We start from the raw sequence: 23,637 nt of genomic DNA on the forward strand, positions 1-23,637 counted from the left end.
CCTCCTGTCAGGGAGTTGTGCAGAGCCACAAGGTCCCCCCTGAGCCTCCTTTTCTCCAGGCTGAGCCCTTTCCCAGCTCCCTCAGCCCCTCCGTAGTTTGTGACCTTGTCTCCTCAACAGCAGGAAGCGTTACTGTACTTTACAGGACACTTTATTTATCCCCTAATATATCCCTGATCCTCATGTTTTACTGTCACACCCCGTTCCTCTGTCCCAGCTGCCATGAATTCATTCCCCCAGAACCTCTACCCCAGGGGATTGGGAATTTCACAATCACTATTTCTCCTCCTCTGCACCTCCACCACTCTAAGAAATGTATTAATTTTCAGTCCAAAATCTCATTTTCCTGTCGCTCCTGGTCCATTTCCTGGCAGGAGCTGCAGAACAAACCCTGTGTGTGATTTCTGGCCTTTGTTCATTTAGCAGCACCTCTGTTTTCTGAGGGGCCCATGTGTTTTGGAGGCTGAGCTGACACTCTGTGCTAGGACACATCACATTCTGTGCCATCAGTCAGTTCCCGTGTCCCAATCTGTTTGATGGCCTGGATGCAGAGAGCACAGCGTGTCACATTGTGGGACATCATCTCCAGAATACATTTCCAAGCTGGTTTCACCTGCCACTCTTCCTTTCCTGATCAGTTTTGATAAACAAACTTACATATTTTTCAACATTTGTGAAAATGTTCCATTGAGTGACATCAGGTTTTTTTAAATAATAGCTAGGATCCCTCATGTCAGGACAACACCACAATACTACAAAGAGTTGTGGGTCAAATAATCAAAAAAATTTAAAATTCAGATTGTTGAATTGCTGTGACATAGCCACCTCTCCTTTTAATTTGTCATGAGCAGATCTCTCCTGATGGAGAGGATGGAACTGGAGAAGTGAGAGGTGAAAGAAAACCAGCAGATCCTGTTCGCCATCTCTTTGCCAATGCTGAGGATCCAAAAGACTCATCAGAGGTGGAGACATAAATGACCAGGATTGGGGATGGATGTCTCTGTGCTGAAAATATCCTTTGGGAGACAAAGGGGTTTGAACTGTGACACTTGAGAGTTCATCTGAGATGACAGGAGCTTTTCTTATTGCACAAGAGCTTTTAGAACTGACAGTTCTGCTCGTTGAACTAGACCTGAAAAGAAAGAAGAGCTTCTGTTTCATCACCAGCTAGGAAGGATTTATGGACAAAATTCTGCCATAAATCAAAAATCTCATCCCACTCAAGGAGAGCAGCCCTCTCCCTTGTGTGCCTCTCTCTAGTCCTCCAAGAGCCCCGGTGAATCTCTGATTACCTGCTTTTTTCCCCCCTTCTTTTTTTTTTTTTTTTTTTGTAGTTTATGAAATCCTAGAATTTGAAATCTGAATTCCTCCTTCAGAAACAAGTTAAAATGGAAGGGTCTTGAGTTTAGGTTGGAAAAGGGGGCATTTAGCAGGTAAATCCTATTCCTTCAGAAGCACTTCCTTCAATCTTTAACAGCCAAACTTTCCCTCTGTCCTTTGAAAACCATCCCAAAATCATTTTCTGGTGTCCAGGAGAACTTGGGAGAGGGATGGATATAAATAAAATGAATTATTTCACTCTCTGTTTGATTAGTGAGGATTGGGAACAATCCCATCCTTGCACAATTTACCAAATCCTCATTCTTGGCAGAATTTGGGACATGAGACAGGTGTGACTTCTCTTGGCACACACATCAGGTACCTTTATAGAAAAACAAACCATTTCTTTAAGGAAATATCTCTTGGGTTAGGAAACAGTGAAAAAATAAATAAGCATCCTGAGGTTTAAAAAATCAGGCCTGAAGGTATCTAGGCCTATAAATGAATGATCTATTTTATAGGAGTATTGGCCAGTTGTGGCTTTCACAAGTGAAAAGTGAACAGAGATTCTGGAGCCCCGAAGTTCCTAGAATCAGTTAATTTACTCAGATACAAGCACAAACCAAGGTCAGATTCCTATTTTCTAAAGCAAGTGAGTGAAATATAATTAAGTTATATTATGCTGTATATTCCATTTTTGGAAATTGTAACCTGTGATATCCTTTTATAACTGCTTAAGAAAATTCTTATGTTCCCTGATCTGTTTTTTCTCCCAGATTCCCAACCCCCCTGTAGCCCAAATCCTCCACCATGGTGGTGTGACGGGAAATGTAGGAAAAATGTAAGAAAAGGCAAAAAAGAAAGGGGAAGGGAGTCCTTCAAGTAACAGCTGATTTGCTTTGGGATGTTCCCATCCCTGCTTTTCCCTTTTCCTCCTCCTCTCCCCTGTTCCCATTGTGACTGTGCTTTAGGAGATGGAGGAGGCTCCTGGTAATTGGTTAATCAGCTATTTTCAATTCAATTCCTGGCTGTACTTACCATGGAAAATTAACAGTCCTTGCGTATAAATATGACCCCTACTCCTGGATTAATTTGATTATGCGAGAATCTCAGTTTTCATTTAAAAATAATAACTTTCTGGCTGCTCTGATGAAACAAGTTTGGATATGTAATCTAAATATTCCCTAATGGCTTAAAAAAAACCCGAAAGACAAATATGAAGAACATATGAATCTCTTGTTAATAGAATTTAAATGTTCTCAAATCTTTGCTGTGATTGCTAGAGATTGAATATTTTGAGACCAGAAAATTCCTGATTTTCATTCACTGCTGGATAAGCATTCTCTGAATCCAAACCTTTTTTAAGCATCTTCATTTGGGTCCACAAAAAGAGAAGTGATGTTCATTAAATGATTGGGGGGGTATCTTAACCCTGAGTTCTTTAAATTTCCCTGGCCTTGTAAGTCTGTTTGGAACCTAAGTCAGGCTAGTTTGAAAGGAAATATTTTTTACAGAACTTTCCTGTTTGAACATATTTCATTGTTCAATTTATCTATCATGGGTGTGATAACATCAACCCATGGAACAGGGAGGATAAATAAAATGCATCCTAACAAATTAAAATGTGCCAGAGAAACAGGTCTGGGCATTGGAACTCGATTGCCCACGCTGATAAATTGCTGGGATAGGATCAAACGTGATTTCAGCCAGGTTAATTAACTTTTGGATAGTTTGTAGATAAGAACTTGTCTGTTTGAGTGGTTTAGTGGTACAGACTCATGGTGAGGGCAGCAGGGAGGGAGATGGTTCTGCTCGGCCTCATGAGACCCCATTTGCCGAGCTGCTTCCAGATCTGGGATCCAATATCAGGAGGATGTGGAGCTGCTGGAGAGATTCCAGAGGAATCCATGGAGATGCTCCAAGGGCTGGAGCCCCTCTGCTCTGGAGCCAGGCTGGGAGAGCTGGGGGTGCTCACCTGGAGAGGAGAAGGACCCTGGGAGAGCTCAGGGCCCCTTCCAGGGCCTAAAGGGGCTCCGGGAGAGCTGGAGAGGGACTGGGGACAAGGCATGGAGGGACAGGACACAGGGAATGGCTGCACACTGCCAGAGGGCTGGGATAGGTGGGATATTGGGAAGGAATTGTTCCCTGTGAGGGTGGTGAGGCCTTGGCACAGGGTGCCCAGAGAAGCTGTGGCTGCCCCTGGATCCCTGGAAGTGTCCAAGGCTAGTCTGGATGGGGCTTGGAGCAATCTGGAACAGTGGAAGATGTCCCTGCCCATGACAGGGGTTGGATTTTTTAGATGGTTAGATGGTCTTTGAGGTTCCTTCCCAAACCATTCCATGATTCTGTGATAATCCATGTGTGGACAGAACTTCACCTGCAGTCAGTGACTCTTTAGCCAAGGGCTGCTGTAGGACCATGTTAGAAACCATCCAGTGACAGGCACAAAAACTGAGCAATGTCTAAGAAATACTGAGGATCTGTTTAGCAACTTTTGATTATCTTTCCACATATTTTGGATCTGTGAAGAATTATTTCTGTTAAAATCAAGATATTCTGAGGAGCACAGGGCAGACACTGCACCTGTCTGAAGCAGACTTTGCCTGAAGCTGAAACTGAATGTCAAGTCCTCCAGGATCTGTGCTCCTTTCAGCTCCTACTGGTTCTTTTCATCAGTGTTTCACAGGAGTTCTCTTTCTTAGCTTGGAAAATTTAGAGTTTTGGCAGTTGATGATGGAGCAGCATTTGGAAGTTTTGAGAGGTTGTTGTTAATCATGAATTTATGTTTATGAAAATTCGAACTGCTTGAATATCAATGAAACGAAAGTAAGAATCTATTCCTTAACTTTACTTGGGAACCATGAGGATCAAGGAGATTAAACAAAAAGTGATATAGAGACATCTCTGGAAGTGTTCCAGGCCAGCTTGGACAGGGCTTGGAGCAGCCTGGGATAGTGGAAGGTGTTCCTACCCATGGCAGGAGATGGGACTGGATGAACTTTAAGGTCCCTTCCGACCAAACCATTCTGGGATTTGATGATCCATGTCCTTCTAATTCAGCTTTTCTGCACCCATTAATGAATTGCCTCCATAAATTGACAGTATTTGGGTGGAATGTGCTGTTTTCGGCCCCAGAAATCTGAAATGAACTCACAGCCAGTCCAGTGCTCATTGGAAATCTCTCCATGGCTCTGTAACACCAGGTTTTATCCTACTTACTGCAATCCCTTGTCTCTGGAATGACAATGAGCTTGGAAAAGTAATTTATTCTTTCTGTTGGCAAGCTGCGGGGATAGTCCTGTTTTTTTACCAATTCTGTGAGGCCAAACTATTCCTGATTTTCTGGAGTTAGTTAATCCAATTTGTAGGTGAGAATGAAAATATTTTCACATGGAAAACTGTTCAGTAAAAAGCCCCAAACTGGGACATTCTTTACTTCTCCTTGGGGAGAGTTGTTGTTACTTATACATTGCTATTTAGGTGTTGCTACTTTCTGCCTAAGGTTGAATGTGTATTTTGTTAAGGCCCGTTTAAATCTGGGGGGTTTTGGGTTTATTTTTTACTATTTAATGCATCTGTTCAGGAAATACTGGAAAAAATAGTGAGCCAAAGTATGAATGACAGGAAAATGAATCATTTTATCTGGCTGAGATCTTAGAAATTAAAGTATGAAGACATTGGGAGACAACTTGGGAACTCTGAAAATATTACTTTCATTCAAGCCTGTCTCACCTCTGAAAGTTTAATTTTAATTTTAATATATTGAAAGCCTGGCCATTTGAAATGATAACTGCTTCATACATCATGGATGTCACTCACTCTGTAAATGAAGGCAGCTATCAGGGCGAGGGCAGGGTTAGTTTATTTGATCTTACAAGATGTTCCGTAATTTTTCTGACTGTTCACTCCTCTCCCGTGGCCGTAGATCATGTTGGGAATAGCAGCTACAGCTAACGAGGTTGAAACCTTGGTCGTGTTACTCCCACTCTGGAGCTTCCCAACAATTTTCTTCCCAAAGCTTCTCTCCTGTGGCACAGGACAATCAATTTTCCTAAATGCCACCAATTGACTCGTGGCACCTCTTGCTCCACTTGCAGATGACCCTGATTTTCCCTTCTCTCTGGCTGTTGGTAAATGCTGGATGCCAGCTGGGATTAGGAATGTGCCTCCCTGCTAATGAGAAATGTTGTTTCCAGAGAATTCACAAGTGAGCCCACATTCCTTATCTGACCTGGTTTATTCCTCACCAGCAACAGGAACTAAAGGAATTAAAACAGTGCCTGCATTGAGAAAACATCTTGATTTTCTCCCTGGGAAATGTTTTGTGAACAGAATGTTGTATTTTGAATTCGGACAGTTGCGTTTCTTGCCGCTGTTGTTTAAAATGTGCCTTAGCAGCAAAAAATCAATGTGGGAATGGCAGTGAAAAGGTTTTGAACTACAAGAGGGCAGGGTTGGATGGGATATTGGGAAGGAATTGTTCCTTTTGAGGGTGGGAAGGCCCTGGAAAAGGCCTTCCAGAGAAGCTGTGGCTGCCCCTGCATCCCTGGAAGTGTCCAAGGCCAGACTGGATGGGCTTGGATCAACCTGGGATAGTTGGAAGTTGTGGAAGTTGTCCCTGCCCATAGGAATTGTTCAGGTTTCAATGGATCTGTGAGAAATAAACAATTGATTTTTATGCAAAGCAAATACTCTATCACATTTTAACTTGGTTTTTTTTCCCCCTTCTAGATAAACATCATGTCAATGGGAACAGAATGGTTGAACCTTTCCCAGAGGGAACACAGATGGCTCTGTTTGGTAAGGCATCAGTTTGAAAATAAAAGCTCAAAACTCTGCGGTGTTGCTGCATTCCAAATTTCTTAATTTCAGCCTGACTCCTTTGAGTTTCAGAACCTGGGCTGCTCCTGCCATTTTCCAATCACTGACACCAGCTAAAGCCATTTGACATTTTGGAGATGTCCTTTCTTTATATGTCATTTCCATACAAAGAAATACACTGAAAATGTTTTTTCTTAGTTATACAAACAGAAAATGTAAATGTAAATACTAAAAAATCCAAATGTTCCCTAAAAAATCCAAAATAATGCCTTTTTAAATGTATGATAATTTCTCTAATATCATTCATTCATTAGTTTAAACAAAATTCTGAAGATGATCTATGATTCTCCCCACTTTAAGCCATGCAAGGAACTCCAGCTGTTTGGGATCTCCTGGACTTGGAAGGTTTTTACCTTTTACATGCCCCAAACCAAAGCAAACCTGCTGGTTTCTGCCTGACCTTGTGAATTCCTGTGGAATTCCTGTCAGGAGCAATCAGAGCTGGAGAAGGGGCCAGATGGAAAAACGAAAAAGTTTGGTTTCTCTTTATCTGTCTCTTTTCTATGAAAATGTCATTCTTTGAGCCTGTTTTGAAGACTTGAAAAGGTGTTTCTCCAGAGAAACTAATTACTGCTGGAAGTAATAAATATCCTAAAATGGATCAAAATCACCCTTTCCAACCAAGATCTGGACTTTACCCAAACCTGGGAATTGTCAGAGCTCTCTTTTTGGGATGGGCTGATGTTTGTCCTTAAGGCAAGCCTTTGGGATTTGCTGGGAAGAAAAAAAGTGGATTTCTATGGCAGTTATTATTAAAATTAATTGCTACAGAGAATGAAAAATTTCCTAATGCTGTTTTGATACAACTAAGTTGTTTACAAAGGATATATTTCTCTACTAACATGTGCAAGATGGTCCAAAATGCCTTAGGAAATGTATTATATTCTATTAAATATTTCTCTGTCTGTGATGCTGAAGTAAATATTAAATCACTCCTTTATACATTAATTTAATTCTCCCAAAATGATCTTTTAAATTGATGATGGCAAAAAATCTTGGTGAGTGTCATCTTTCCTGTGGAATTAATGTTGGTGTAGTTTCATGGATGAAGAGGAGAAATGGTTTGTGGGTGTCACCCTTCAGTTTCCAACATGATTTATTCAACTTCTCTTCAGAGTTCCTCCAATCCTTTCTGTCAGTGTCTCCTTCTCTGTGGATTTTGGGAACATAAACAAATTATTGGAGTGGTGGAATGAGTGATTGTTTCATAATTTTCTTTTGGAGCAAACAGAAAATGATTTTAACCTTTTAATCTCCAAGGCTGAGATGGATTTAGAGATTCTTTTTGAATTTCTTACAGCAGGGAGGGTCAGAGGGTTCTGGTACAGTCTGATATTGATGCAGTCTGTGCTTTTTAGATATTTTCTTTAAAAAAATAAGCTCCTTTTTTTTTTTAATTGTTTTTATTTTCTGTGTCACGGTCAGATCAGATTTCCAGTGTTTGTGATGGGTGTTGGTTCTATTGTTGTACACAATCTGCAAAAAATCACAGAAAGCAAGATAATTTAATTGGAAAAATGTAAAATCTTATTAAACAGCACACTTTGAAGCATTCCTGAGGAACTCTGTAACATTCCTATCAATGCTGGGAACTTCCATAGTTTTTCACTTGCCCTAGATTTTCCACTAGGCTGTGATTGCAAGTGTTGGGCTTAAGTGGTGAAAGCTCAGGCTGGTGCCATCTGTGCTGTGAAGGAACAGAAAGCTTCCACATCCTGATTTTTGCTATTAGACCTGCACTGGAATAGTGCACAAACACAGCTCTGGTGACAATCCCTGGCATTTGTTGGTGCTGGCATCCCAGTCTGGGGGAGATGGGATTGGGAAAAGGGATCTGCAGTTCATTTTCCTCCCTCCAATCCATGTGAATGGGAATGAAAGGCCAGGTTGGATGGGGCTTGGAGCGACCTGGAGTAGTGGGAGGTGTCCCTGCCCATGGAGCTGGATGAGCTTTAAGGTCCCTTCCAAATGAAACCATTCCAGGATTCTCTGATTCTAAATCAAGCACTAGAAGAAGAAAACGATCAGTTAGGAATTCCTCTCCTGGGATTATTACTCATCCTATCCATGTGTGATCCTGTTGACTGCAAGTTCTTTGTATTTTGGGACTCTGTAAACTCAGGAGAGAGCCTGAGCCAGTTGAATTTCTGACTCCATCTCACCAAGACAGGATTTTCATACCCCTCTTCCAGAAAGATCCTTTAATCCTTGGGATTCACAGGGAAGAGCAGGATTAGAAGAGATCCTTCTTCCTGCCCAGAGAGGGTGTGGATTGTCCCTCACTGGGATTATCCCAGTCTCCCTCACTGGGGTTATCCCAGCCTCCCTCACTGGGGTTATCCCAGTCTCCCACATTGGGGTTATCCCAGTCTCTGTCACTGGGGTTATTCCAGTCTCCCTCACTGGGGTTATCCCAGTCTCCCTCACTGGGATTATCCGAGTTTCCCTCACTGGGGTTATCCCAGTCTCCCTCACTGGGGTTATTCCAGTCTCCCTCACTGGGTTTATTCAAGTCTCCCTCACTGGGGTTATTCAAGTCTCTCTCACTGGGGTTATTCCAGACCCATTGGACACAATCCTGTGCCCTGTGCTCTGGGATGACCCTGCTGGAGCAGGGATTTGGACCAGATGACCCCACTGTGCTCCCTTCCAACCTGACCCATCCTGTGACTGCTTAAAAAGATCTGCAAAACCCAAAAGTTGGTTGTGTAGAGAAGCCAATTTGCAGTGAATTTTCCTCTTGCTCGGATAGCTTTAGATGCACCAATAAACCAGCAGAATGAAATATAATGCAGGGCTGTAAACACTGAGCCTTCTACCTGCTGCAAAACACAGCTGGATTTCATTCCACAGCTCCCTCTCCTGCAAAACCTCCTCAAGACGCTTTTCCTAATGGTGCATTATTCACATGATGGTGTGACTGCTTGTTTGGATCAAGGGACAGGGTGAATGTACTCAGGGCATTGTTCCTGCAGCTTTCCCATCTACAGCAGAACCTCACAGGTTTCAAAGGATTATTGAAATTATCTCGAGGCTCTCCTGTTGTCTGTTCAGCATCACCCAGCTGCTGGAGGTGCACCTATTGTTCAGCAGGATAAAGAAATGTGTCCTTGTTTTTGCAGTGGGGGAAAAAAGCCACGTTTCAAGGGTGAGGGTGGTTCTTTAATGGAAATCTCTTAATGCTCCCCATCCTGTGACCTCGTAATCCAGCTCCCAGCTAAGATTAAAGCACAAAGGGAACATGATGTGCACATGCACAGCCTGACTGGAGACACTGGAATGCTGTGTCAAAAATTCCTTATTCCCAAATTCCTTGACTGCTGCTCAGAGAAGTTGTGGACTCCCCATCCCTGGAGGTGTTCAAGACCAGGCTGGATGGGGCTTGGAGCTACCTGAGACAGTGGCAGGGGTTGGAACTGGGTGATCTCCTTCCAACCCAAACCATCCTGGCTTTCTGTGTTTCCATGGAACAAGTGGAACTCAACGTTACATGTTTGTGTTATGAGTGATAAAGTAGAAGCCCTTTATAAATGCCTGTCCAGAAAGTTTTCTTGGAAGTTTTGTGCCCATGGATATATTCAGTTAAAAATTCCTTGTCTTAAGAGACTGATTTTGACCCCAAACCTAATCAAAACTCAAAATCCAAATATATATGTAAGGGCGGATGATAATATTTTGAAAAGAAGCAGTTTAGGGTTTAAATTCAACTTATTTCCCAGGGGTAAAAAAACCCCAAATGCCTGAAAGCTCCAGAACATTCACGACTTCAAGAAATTAGTATTTTCCTCAGCACCATTGTAACTCTTGCATATTTTAAACACATTTAAATGCACTTTTGCATTATGATAACGTCATGGAGTGGTTTGGGCTGGAAGGGACCTTAAAGATCTCATTGCAACCCCCTGCCATAGGCAGGTAAATTATGCTCAGAGATGTTTCTGATCAGGTTTCTGTTGAATTTTAAGCACTCCTTTTCCTTATCAGCTGCTGCTGCAAGACTCCAGTTAATCCCAGAGCACCTCTGTATTCCCTAGGATTTCTATGTCACCTGATTTCTCCAAGAGGAAGCATTGTGCATATGGTGTGTGCATAGAAGGGCTCTTATTTACCTCCAGTGAAATCTGGCAACAGCTCAGATTTGTAATTACAACACTTTTAGAATGTAGGAGCACATTGAGCTGTATTTGCTTGACACAGACTGGCTTGTAATGCGATAATTGGTTTCTTGATGTAAACAAAGTGCAGGCAGAAATAGGATGTTAAGGAACTGATAAGGTCTAATTATGGATATTTTGGAGCTGGCAGACAGATCCAGGCCTGGTCACCTTCTGCTCTGCACTTACTAGACAGCAGCACATTCCAGTTATTCCACGGATTATGGGATTGTTATGGATTGTTGTTGTGTTTTGCCTGAGCTATTGTGAGTTATTGTGTCCTGCCACAACTGCATTCCCACTGCTTCCAAAGGTTATTTAAAAAATCAACCAGGGTCCCCCAGGATTGTCCAGCAAGGTCTCAGCTGTTCCTTGGGGCTCTTGGAAAACTGAGTTCCTCCAACACAGCCTGCTCTTGGGGGCTTCAACTCCTTCCCTTGGGGGTGTCAGCTCCTTCCCATAAAGGTTGGACAGTGTGGTATTTGCTGGGTCCCCAGGACGAAGGAGGAATTGAGAATCTGACTCCATGTTCTTAAAAGGCTAATTATTATATTATATTATATTATATTATATTATATTATATTATATTATATTATATTATATTATATTATATTATATTATACTATACTATACTATACTATACTATACTATACTATACTATACTATATTATATTGTCTCAAAGAATACTATACTAAAACTACACTAAAGAATAGAGAAAGGATACTTACAGAAGGCTTAACAAGATACTAACTAAAAACTCATGGCAGACTCCTCAGAGTCCGACACAGCCTGACCATGATTGGTCATTAAATAAAAACAATTCACATTAAGCCAATCAAACAACCACCTGTTGGATAAACAATCTCCAACTGCATTCCAAAGCAGCAAAACACAGGAGAAGCAATCAGATAATTATTGTTTTCATTTTTCTCTGAGGCTTTTCAGCTTCCCAGGAGAAGAAATCCGGGCAAAGCGATTTTTCCAGAAAATATGACAATGACAGGATGGGGCTTGGAGCCACCTGGGGTGGTGGAATTTATCCCTTTCCATGACAAGGAGTGGAACAGGATGAACTTTAGTGCCCCTCCAACCCAAACCATTCTATTTCTGTGGATAAAGGCCTCATTAGCGCAACTTCTCAACTAAAAGAAAATTATTTCCCTTGGAAGTGGGGTGATGGGTTCAAGAACAGATAAATCCATATAAGGGTTCTTTTTGTCCCCCCGGAACAGCTGCTGGTGGCTGTGTCAGAGGAGGACCAGTGTCAGGAAGTCTTTTGGTCCAGCTGAGTTTTCAATGACTATTTTTCACCAGAAAAAGAAAACCACAGGGATCAAAAGTTTGGCCCTCAAGAGAAGCACCTTTTTATTTTCCCTTTCCTTCTTTCTTACTTTTTTCTGTAGACAGTAAAAATAGAACAAGCAATTTTTTTTGAAAGAAAAAAAAAAGAAACCTTAAAACAATGCAACACATCAGGAGATGTTTTATCTCTATCTGAAGAAAATGTAAGACCTGATGATGTTGAAGCAGGCGTGTTTGCTCTGACCCAAATGGAGGAGAAACATCCACAGCAATATCATCACATGGTGCAAGGATCACATTGTGGAAAAATTGAGAGCCAGAGGGAATGTATTGCAGAAGAGGTTCATGTCTCTTGTGTTAATTCTCTTTCAGCACGTGGAAAAGAGAAGGAAGTGTATTAATTGGCTGGCTTTGCAGAGTTCTGGGGCATTAATGCTGTCCTGTTTTCAGGAATTAATGCTGTCCTGGTTTTTTGCCTGGTTTATAGTGATGGGAAAGTGGACACAGCATTTCTGCAGCTCTGAAATGAGAGAAAAAGCTTTGGAAATCATGGCATAACGAAAGGGAGTGGCCTAAAGGGAGGCTGCTCTGTCCCTAAACCAAGCTGTGGAGCCATTCTTACCTTTCCAGGGTGTTTATTAAAGAAATCTACCCTTATTTCCCATTTCCCTTTTTCCTCTCTTCCAGACACTGATTTTGTCTTTTGGCTGCCTCTTTGAGAGGTCTGAAACTCGGCCCAGTTCCCAACCCCTGCTGTGTGGCCCTGGTCCATCATAATTGCAGCCACTGCCTAAATATGGAATCATGGAATTATTTGGGTGGGAAGGGACCTTAGAGATCATCCAGTCCTACCCCCTGCCATGGGCAGGGACACCTTCCACTATCCCAGGCTGCTCCAAGCCTTATCCAGCCTGGCCTTGGACACTTCCAGGGATCCAGAGGCAGCCACAGCTTCTCTGGGAAACCACAGCCAGGGCCTCCCCACCCTCACAGGGAACAATTCCTTCCCAATATCCCATCCATCCCTGCCCTCTGGCAGTGGGAAGCCATTCCCTGTGTCCTGTCCCTCCATCCTTGTCCCCAGTCCCTCTCCAGCTCTCCTGGAGCCCCTTTAGGCCCTGGAATGGGCTCTGAGCACTCCCTGGATCCTTCTCTTCCCCAGGGTGAGCACCCCCAGCTCTCCCAGCCTGGCCCCAGAGCAGAGGGGCTCCAGCCCTTGGAGCATCTCTGTGGATTCCTCTGGTTGTTCCAGCAGCTCCACATTCTCCTGATATTGGATCCCAGATCTAGAGGCAGCCCTGCAGGTGGGGTCTCACCTGAGGGGGGCAGAGGGGCAGAATCCCCCCCTTACCTGCTGCCCACATTGGGGGATCAGCCCAGGGCATGGGGGGCTCTGGGCTCCAAGTACTCATGGCCAGGGTGTGTCCAACTTTTCCTTCACCACCATCCCCAAATCCTTCTCCTCAGATCATCTTCTTCCTCACAACCTTGCCTGAAGTGAGATGCTCTGGTTTGCTGGTCAAACCTCTAGGGTTTTGTTTTAAATCATTGCCAGGGCATGTTCTCTGTTTAGATTTTAAAACCTAAGCAGAAAAGCCCTGAACTGAAAATTTACCCCTGAACCTGTTGTACAATAAGGTAATAAACACCGAAAAAACCTTAACTCTGGGACCTTATGAAATAAAAATCTCAATGTTCAGTTTCTCTTGTCCTGTGAAATATCCTGAGGATTGTGCTTTAAATGCTGCTGCTCTGATTTGATGGAGTTGTGCATCAGCTTTGTGGGAATGTAAATGGGCAAAGCACCAGGCAAGGAGACCCTGATAAAAACAAAATGCTACAGCTCTGCTTAGTCCTCACCAAAGACATTTCCTGACATTTATAAACACTAATAAGGGACAATAAAATATCCCTAACACAAAGTGAAAGATGTCCTTGATGAACACAACCCTTCAAAACATCCTTTGCTTTCAAAGGAGCCACATCTCTTTTTCCTTCAGAAAACTAAAGTAATGTGGCCTTCAAACACAATCTCTGTGCTCCTCCATCAGGGAGTTTTTTATGTTAATTTAGGTTTCTTGAGGTAATGAAGAATTCAGCTTTGTGTGGATTGCTGCTTGGAGTGGCTGTTGCACATTAGGGAAGATCTGGGGGTTTTTAAAAGTCAGACTGCAGCTTTTTAATCAGCATCATTCACCTTAAAACAACCTTTTAATTCTGGGATATTGCCACAGAGAAGAGTAGAAGAGACACAGTTAATTTCCATGACTTCTGGGATATGGCTCGGTGATCTCCAACAGCAGGAATTTTCTTGAAGAAGATAATTATTTTCTTATTTATCTAAATGTTAATTTTTAAAATTTAGTAATACTGTATTTATTTGGGGTTTTAATTTTTAAAAAAAATTGATTAATTTTTTTTATTTCCCATGCTAAAAAGGCAGCGCGAGCACCTTGAGCAATTGCAAAAGCCTTGCAGAGAAGTAATTCCTTGCCTGTGATAAATAGGAGTATATCAATGAGCAGGAGGAACATATGCTTGGCATCATTCTGAGTTGGTTTAAGTTGGAAATAGAAGTAAATTATCCTGTTAATGACTGGAGGCTGCCCTGATCAGATTGATGCTGCTTTGCAGGAGATATATTTGTGTATGTGTTTGTTTATGTGCTGGGATGGGCACATTTGCCATCAGATTTATCCTTGGATTTCTGCTAGTAAAGCACAAGAGAGTGGTGACATGGAATAAAACACGTGGAGTGCTGATGATTTATTCTATTCAGCCATGAAAAAAAATATACAAGAGGGTTTTTGGAGGGGGAAAATTGTGCTGTTTTGATAATTTGAGATATATTGTGACATCCACAAAGTGTTGTCAGCAGATCCTAATGGATTTATCTTCACAAGGCTGCTGGCACAGCCTAGAAATTTTAGATCTGGGCATGTGAGACTGAGCAAAGAGGGTTCTATATTAAAAAATATGGATTGCTTACTCCTGAGTTATTGAGTTTGGGAGAATTTAGAGTGATTTTCCTGATTTTCAGGAATTTTTCTCACCTGATGAAGTTATTGAAAAAATGTATCATTAGATAACTTTGCTCCAGATCAAAGATACAAAAATCTTCACCAACTTTTTAAAATACTGGCTCAGAAATACTCCTGAAATGTGGAGGGCTTAATTGGAATAGAATCTCAGAATTCCAGAATAGTTTGGGTTGGAAGGGACCTTAAAGGTCATTTTATTCCATTACAACTGGAATGTGAGTGTCATGGGAGCTTGGGCACCTTTTTGCCACATGTGAACACAAATAGTGGAGATTTCAGTGCAGTTGTTCCAAGTTTGCATGAGGTTGGATGGGAAGAATTGCTCCTAGAATTGCTCAGAGAATCCTTTCTGTCTCAATACCTATTTATGTAACAATATTTATATTAATAGACATTTATATATAATTTGTATTTATGTATTAAACATATATATGTATTAAGCACATATATAATGTGCATTTATGTATTATGTATTAAACATTATTTATTCTTTTATTTTGGGTAGTGCTAAAATTAGATTATTTTCAATGGCAGTTAGTGCTGGCTGGTACAGGCTCTGTTTTTCCTGGGTGACACAGGTCTTTGGTCTTTAGAAAACAGTAAAAACCTCATCTTTTAAGAGGCTCAAACAGCACCTTATTCCAGATTTTTCTTCTGGAACACCTGACTCTGTTCTCTGTGCAGGACACACTTGGGAAATGAAAGCAAAACCACACTTCAGCCTCTGAAAGAAAGAAACAACATGATCAGTTTTTCAAGCAAGATAAGAGCTAACCACAAAAAAAAAAAAATCTGATTTAAGTTGAATGCGAGTAATTCTGAGACAGGCGTCGTTATTTGTTTGTGAGCCAGGGAAAACAGCATGAGATATGTCAGGCTTGGAGATAAAATTTATTGGTGTGTCATTGGCTTAAATCCAACATTATGCTCATAAATAATCTAATCCTGGTGTGACATATTCCTGCTTGAACCTTGACTGAAAATTATTGAGAGTCATGTAATGAATTATGCAGGAGCAGACACGTGCTCGAGTCGAGGGGATGGAGCTGGAATGTGTTTGGAATTAGGGATGGCATCTACAGACATGGAGAGAGGGCAGGGTGTCTTCCTCATGTCCAAAGGGGTGACATGGAGCCTTGTTTGTATATTGCTTATCCAGCTTTTTTTGACTCTTCTGGGATGAAGAGTGTGGTGAGGAATGTTGTTGTCACTGTGTCCGTCCCTCATGCGCCCTCAGTCTCTGAATTTGCACCAGTGAGGACTTCCCAAGGCTCCAGACAATCCCTGACTCCAACATCCAGCCACACAGCAGAATGGGATTAATTTAGGTGACTCTCTGGGATTTTCCTGACAATCCAAGAGAAGACAAGTGCAGGGGTTTAAGTGTTAGAATGGTGACACTCAGACTCACCCGATGGGATGGGGTTTATCCCTGCGGTGGATAAAGAGATTTTAATTTGCTTTGCTTTCTGGAGACCAACAAACCCAAGATCATTTTACTGCATTAAAGATCTGGGCATGTTTTTCAGATGTAGAAGGATTTTTGGTCACTCACAGGTTCCCTCTTCACACCATTGTGTAATTTGCTGGACACCTCTGTGTGAATCTGGGAGTAATTCATCCTGGGTATCATGGAAAAAAGAAGGAAGACCTCAGAGCCCCTTGTAGTGCTTAAAGGGGCTCCAGGAGAGCTGGAGAGGGACTTGGGACAAGGGATGGAGGGGCAGGACACAGGGAATGGCTTCCCACTGCTAGTGGGTAGATTAAGATGGGATTTTGGAAGGAATTCCTGGCTAGAAGGGTGGGGAGACCCTGGCACAGGTTTCCCAGAGAAGCTGTGGCTGCCCCTGGATCCCTGGAAGTGTCCAAGGCCAGGCTGGACAGGGCTTGGATCAACCTGAGATAGTGGAAGGTGTCCCTGCCCATGGCAAGGGGTGGGACTGGATGATCCTTAAGGTCCCCTCCAACCCAAACCCATCCTTTCATTCCATGATTAATCACAAGAAATAATGATTTAAAGATATTTTGTGAATCTTTTTCTGCTGGGCAAATTTTACAAACTTGATAAAACATTCCAATAACAGTCCCTGACCTGCCTTGAAGCTGCATGTCCATAAAAATCCCCAGAACTCCAAAGGAGATGAAGCGGCTGATCGCACAATGATGCTGTAAATGAGACAACAATTTATTGTGGATGTGTCTGTGGCTTGGCATGTTTTGGGATCTCTAGCTGGTCACAGTGACCCCGAGATGCGTTAGAAAGTCTCTTTTCCCAGCCTGGCACTTGAAGAAGGAGTCAGAACTCTTCAGTTCTTGGTCTCAAGGTTGTTTATTGTTTCTTATTTTTAAATTTTTTTCTCCTGTCCAGCCAAGATCCGCTCAGCAAGACAGTCAGAGGCACTGCCTGCCTCGGTGTTATCTTTTTATACTAAAAACCACGTGTACAATATTTACAATAACTTCCCAATACCTATCACCTATGTTAGACAGTGAGTTCCTACTCTAAACCAATCCAAAAGTGCCAACATCACAGCAGAAGATGGAGGCCAAGAAGAAAAAAAAGGAGAAAGGCTGGACACACCCAGATTCCTCCATCTTGCCCCCTGAACCCCAAAAAATCTATTTTCCACCCTGTGATAAATTCACTATCATTCTACTTTAAATGTCATGGCTTGGAGATCTTCATATAAGGTTGGTAATTTGCTCCATGGGTCATAATAAAAACCTCAACCATCTTGGGCTCTGTGCCAGGGTCTCTGAGCCCCCTGGCAGGGGTCTTGGCAGTCCAGGACAGCCAGAGGGATGTCCTGAGTCCCGACATGGATATGGGAGATGTGCTTGGTGCAGAGCATGGAATGATCCAGCTCCATCCTGGAGCACCACAGCTCATTCCCCATAACTGTGGAGTTATCCCGAGTTATCCCAGCCTGGTTGGATAGCTGCAGTTATCCAAACACGTTCCCACAATGATCTGTGCCAGAGGCTCCCCAAAATCCAGCTCAGGCTGTTTATTGCAGCAGGACTGTGCTACCACAGCCCTTCAGCTCAGTCTGGAGGGCACAGGGTGGTTTTTTATGGGATGTCTAAGGAAACCATGGATCTGGAGAGCTGCAGGTCATGGACTTTGCTGTGAATGATGGCAATTCCTTTGCTGAGCCATTGGTGCCACTCTGCCTCGGAGTTTTTTATAGTTTCTTTATTTCCAACGCTGCCAGTCCAGGTTTCTTGGGAATGATTGTGCTGCACACATGGGCAAATGACTGACCACATTAATATTTGGCCTCTGTCTGCCCCTCTGGATATAAATTAGTTTTTCTCTAACAATCTACTCTGGTATTTTCTTGAGTAATTATCTTTTGGGTTTTATTTTTTTGGAGATGGGGAGGAAGAGTTATTCTCTTTTGCAAGTAAGAACTCACCATCATTGCATTGCCTTGCAACAGATGAGAAAATAACTCTTGGAACTTCCATATTTCCATTAAGGACAGCTATGGTTCAAAATAGATCCATTTGAATGATCTAGGTGCTCTTGGAAGGCATTTATTGGTTTGGAAAAGGGTTAAGGGGAAAGGAGGACGAAAGGGCTGCTTGTTGAATTGCTTGTTATATGAACGTAATTATTTTTTTGCTCCTGAGCAATTATAGATTGTAGGTTTAAATAATTGTCAGGGTGCCTACAGCTTTCTGTTGCTGTTTGAAATCTAAGGCTACGAATATAATAAGGAATATGAGATTGCTTTTGCTGAATGTGGCTGTGGCAGTTCGTTTAACTCAGCAATAGTCATCAGAAAATAAAAAAAAAAAGGAAAGAAAAGTCAATTTTTCTATTCCTTGCAGTAAACAAACCTTGTAAACAAGTTATTGTTTTCTGCAGCAAGGCCCTAGAAGTGATTCCTATTTTGCTGGTAACAAAACATGGCTCTTTGCTTTTATAAGAGTAGAATATATTTTGTTTTGCTTCTCTCTATCTCAAGCTCCCCGAGGTGGCTTGGGAGATAAGAGAGATTTTCACAAGACAAGGGTAAGGCTTCGGTGTTATTGCAGAGATGGATTTATATGAAATGGATTACACAGCCCTGATGACATCTCTTATTTTCTGTGTATATCAAGTTCTACTTGAGTAGTGGAGCACTAAAGTGTGGCAAATGACCGGGGATGATCTAAAATGAATCTCTGCCAAGCGCTGGAATGCTCAGAGTGAAGGAAGATCACAAAATGATTTGAAAGCCTCAAATCAATGGCTGAACTAAAGATGTGATGCTTTGCAATGAAGCAAATAATCAGCGTGATGATAGGACCGTGTAGCTCTATCTTAATCTCTTCACCACATTATTGTAGCAGAGGTTCTTTTTATCCCTAACAGACTTTGGAAACATAATATATTGAGAAACTGCTCTCTTCTTGAAAGAACAGAGGAGGGTGGCCAGGTTGAGGCATGATTAGTGACAGAATCTGTGGGCTCATTCTGCTGTGCTCATTCAGATTAAGGTGCTGCACCTGGGTTGGGGCAGCCCCTGGGATCAATCCAGGCTGGGGATGAAGGGATGGAACAGGCCTGGGAGAAGGATTTGAGGGTCCTGGTGGGTGAGAGCTGGACATGACCCAGCTCAGAAACCTCAGGGGAGGCAGAGATTCTGCCCCTCTGCCCCCCTCAGGTGAGACCCCACCTGCAGAGCTGCCCCAGCCCTGGGCTCCAACATCAGAGGGGTGTGGAGATGCTGGAACAAGTCCAGAGGAGACACCAGGATGATCAGAGGGATAGAGCAGCTCTGCTGTGGGAAAGGCTGAGAGGATTGGGATTGTTCAGCCTGTAAAAGAGACACTTCAGGGTGACCTACTTGCCCTTTCCAGTACCCGAAGGGAACCTGAAAGAGAGATGGAGAGGGACTTTGAAATAAGACCTAGAATAACAGGACAAGAGGGATTGGCTCCAAACTGACAGGGAACAGATTTAAATTGGATATTAGCCAGGAATTCTTCCCTGTGAGGGTGGATTCCTTGCTAATATCCAATTATCCAATGTCCAGGAAGGGAGGCCCTGGCACAGGGTGCCCAGAGAAGCTGTGGCTGCCCCTGGATCCCTGGAAGTGTCCAAGGCCAGGCTGGATGGGGCTTGGAGCAGCCTGGGATAATGGGAGGTGTCCCTGCCATGGCAGGGAGTGGGACTGGATGATCATTAAAGTCCCTTCCAACCCAAACCATTCCATGATAAGTTTTGATTCCATTTTTGGACAATTCAGGGCTGTGCTAAGAACTTCTGATGCTTTTATTCATCATATTTCCAGTGCTCAAATAATTTATTTGGTAAGAGAAATTAGAAGCAGTAAACAAATAGTTCAAGGAATCAGATTTTTGACCATAAACTTTTACATTGTTTTCTGTGTCCTTGGGATGCTTCAGGCATCATATTTGTGGCCTAGAAATATCAGGTGTCTACAGGATTCCTCAGGATGACTCTTTAATGGATTAGACATGAAACAGAAGCAATTTCAATCCCAACATTTTGCACTTAAGGGCTGATTGTCCCTGCTTTGTGGATAGCTCTTCTTTCCTTCAGGTCAGATCCATTTGTGGTGCAATATTGCTTTGGATGTCAGTCAGTTGTTCATGGAAAATGCTGCCTGCTGATCCCAGCCACAAACATTCAATCAGCTGCATTACCAAATCCCCAAACATGAAAGGAAACAGGTGTTTATTGGTTTCCCCTTCCTGAATTTTACACTTTTACGACAGTTCTCTTTGATGTTTATGGAACGTAGGAATATCAATGACCCTGTAAATAGAAAAAGTCAACTTTTGGGGATGTTTCTCTTTTGTTCTGTGTTTGTACCCAAAACCCAGCACAGTGGAATTCAAATCTGTGGCAAAGGCTTTGTGTGCTGTGGGTTTGAAAACAGCAACACATTAATGATGGAAATCAGCTTCAGAGAGAAAACCTTTTAGAGTCTGAGCTCAGCCTTGAATTCCCAAAGCCTCCTGCTCATCTCGTTTTTCCCAGTGCTCCACCTGTCTATATATGATTGGATTGATGAGTTATACAAAGCCAAGTAGACAGATTTTAGTGAATTTTCATGAATGAAACTTGATCTAATCGATGGATTAGACTGGACCTTGACCTGGTCTAGTGGAAGGGGGCTGGAATGAGATCAGCTTTAAGGTCCTTTCCAACCCAAACCATTATGGGGTCCGTGATGTTTCCATGATCAAAGACCAAACAGGAGTAAGACATTGAACTGGTTTTTGGATGAATTGACATTTCTGATTCCTATTCTCTCATGCTTGATCTTCAGAGAATCATGAAATATCCTGAGTTGGAAGAGGCCCACCAGGATCACTGACTGAATTAATGACCTGGCACAGGGCACCCCAACAATCCCACCCTGTGCATTCCTGAGAGCATTGTCCAAACCCTCCTGGAGCTCTGGCCACCTTGGGACCATGACAATTCCCTTGATTCATCCCAAGTTTTACTGAAAAATACAAACCAAGCAAAATATGGGAAGGAAAAAGTTTGAAAATACAGACTTTCTCAAGTGATGTTTGTCTTACTCAACAGGCACAAAATCAGAGATTCAATAAGATTGGAAAAGACCTCCCAGATCATCGAGTCCAACCTTTGAAAGTCACAGGCAAGGCATGAAAAAGAGATTTTTAACAAAGAACCTGTAATTGGGATCCTTTGGTATTTTTCCAAAGAGGATTCTTTTGTTTTGCCTTGGTACCGCTCATACCTCAGTTGTGGAGTATTTAAATAATATTTAATATATTATAATTTATATTGGCTTGATTATTTGCAGTGATTAGAAACAAACTCTGTATCTCAAGATTAAGGAAAAAGAGAGGGAAGAACTGACAAGGCTCTTGGTTTTCTTCACTCTCACAAGTTCTCTTCCTGAAAAGTGGATTATTGAGATTCTGATTATTCAGGTCCACAGTGAAATTCTGGAGGGTCCAGGTGCTGCTCATGGGTGGAACTTGAGGTGCACCATTGTTCTCCTGGCTCTGCCAGGTTTGGGGAAGCGTCATAGGCACAGGGACAGTCTTGGCCAGCTCTCAAAGGTCACAAAGTTTGGCTTCTGCTGCTTTTCCATATTCTTCCAGTGTGTGGTGAGAACCTTTCAGGTCACCAGAAATGATTTTTTGGCTGGGCTGTATCTTCCAGTTTCTGGGAATTAGATGCAAGTTTTCCAATAGAGAATTCTGGTGATGGAATTTTATTGTGTGGAGTCACCAGAAAGCAGCTCTCTGGATTTTCAGGAGAAAAATGGTTTAAATATCCCTGCTTTTTGGGTGGGAAGGATATGGAGGCAGCGATTAAGGCCACCCTGGGAAGTGCTGGGATTCACTGACTTGGGTCTGTCCCTGCTCTCTGCTGGTTAAGCTCAAAATTGCATTGAAATAGGAATATATGAAACCTCTTGTGTTCTGCCTGGGAAGTTCAGAGCAACTGTGCTTTGTGCCTTATTAACATTCTGGATATTGGCTTCAGCTTTGTTTGAATCCTGTTGAGTTTGTATTATTTATAACTTGTAACATGCTTTAGAATGGGTTTGATAAACACATTTTGAAGTCGCTTTCTGTATCTCCCCATTGCTTTTCCCAGTTTGAGTGCTGTTGTCTTCAAGGGTTTTTTTCCAAAGTCATCCTTCTGACACATTTCCCATGCTGAAAACATGGCAGTTTTTTCTCTTGACAGTAAAATATTCCTTCCCTCTGATGATAATCTGCTTTTCCTTTTGCAATAATCTGTTGTGCAGCTTTTATCCAAACATCCATCCGTACACAAACACGTGCCCACGCCCGCGTCCAACGTCAGCAGCCACAGGCAGGAACCAATTTCCTGGGCATTTGTTAATTTGAATGAACATGAGGCTTCTGCTTCTCCTATGGAAAGAAAAAAAAGAAGCAAACCAAACAGTTTCACTTGGGAATTCATGCAGTGTGAACAGAACACATCTTGGCAAAACGGTGAGCCAAGAAATTCCTCTTTAGTTGCTCTGTTAGGCAAACTGCATTTTAAATTTCTTGCCCAGGGCTTTGTTTGACTTGCCCCAGGCAAGCTGTTCAACATATTTATCAACCCTGTTGGAGCATTAGAGCCAACGCTCATCGAGGAAGATCATCCTCTTAATGCCATCTGTCATCAGCAGTTTCATTTCTTTCAGCTCAACTTGTTCTGTTTCACCGTTTTTTTCCCCCTATTCCTCCCAACCATTTCTTAGCTGATTGTTTCCCAGTGATCTCAAATATTCTGTGATTGCTCAGATATTCGGGGACTGTTGGATGTTAAACCCCTGAGGGTATCAGTGGTACAATTTTGTTTAAATCCTGATTGATAACATTAATCCTGTATGGATCCAGATGGCTTCCAAAGCACCCTACGTGTCTCAGTGCTGTGCAAAAGATGAGAGTGCATTTCAATCTGACTCTGGAATTCTTTCCAGATCCTCGACAAGAACTTGAAGAAACTCAGAACAAAGGCTCTGGGGTAGTTTCATGCTGAATTTTTATCTTGAGGACATGGCTTTGATCGTTTTAGATTTTCAAGGCCTTAATAAGAGTTGTCTAAGTGCACAGACAGTATCAAAGTGTTCAGCAAAGCTCTATCTGAGGGATACAGCACAACAAAGCTGTATCCCTTCCCAAGGGATTTGGGATCCAGTTTGCTCTTGGAGGAAATGGTTTGGGTTGGAAGGGACCTTAGAGATCATCCAGTTCCCATGGAAAGGGACACCTTCCACTGCCCCAGGTTGCTCCAAGCCCTGTCCAACCTTGGGCACTTCCAGGGATGCAGGAGCAGCCACAACTTCTCTGGAAATTCTACTCAAGGTCCACAGCCAAGAATTTCTTCCCAAATCACATCCATCCCTGCCCTCTGGCAGTGAGAAGCCATTCCCTGTGTCCTGTCTCTCCATCCCTTGTCCCCAGTCCCTCTCCA

The 23,637-nt window shown here is 42.6% G+C and overlaps 1 protein-coding gene across 2 annotated transcripts in view; it reads left to right on the plus strand.

Moving 5' to 3' along the window:
- The window catches only part of MSRA (methionine sulfoxide reductase A), a 242,287-nt gene that overhangs the window by 82,151 nt on the left and 136,499 nt on the right, over window positions 1–23,637 (plus strand). For both annotated transcript variants that reach the window (XM_058020270.1, XM_058020272.1), the window contains exon 2: window positions 6,052–6,120. In XM_058020270.1, the coding sequence (XP_057876253.1) occupies window positions 6,052–6,120 (69 nt within the window). The remainder of the gene's footprint in view (window positions 1–6,051; window positions 6,121–23,637) is intronic.

Source organism: Melospiza georgiana, chromosome 3 (assembly GCF_028018845.1).
Source record: "Melospiza georgiana isolate bMelGeo1 chromosome 3, bMelGeo1.pri, whole genome shotgun sequence".
NCBI classification, from domain to species: Eukaryota; Metazoa; Chordata; class Aves; order Passeriformes; family Passerellidae; genus Melospiza; species Melospiza georgiana.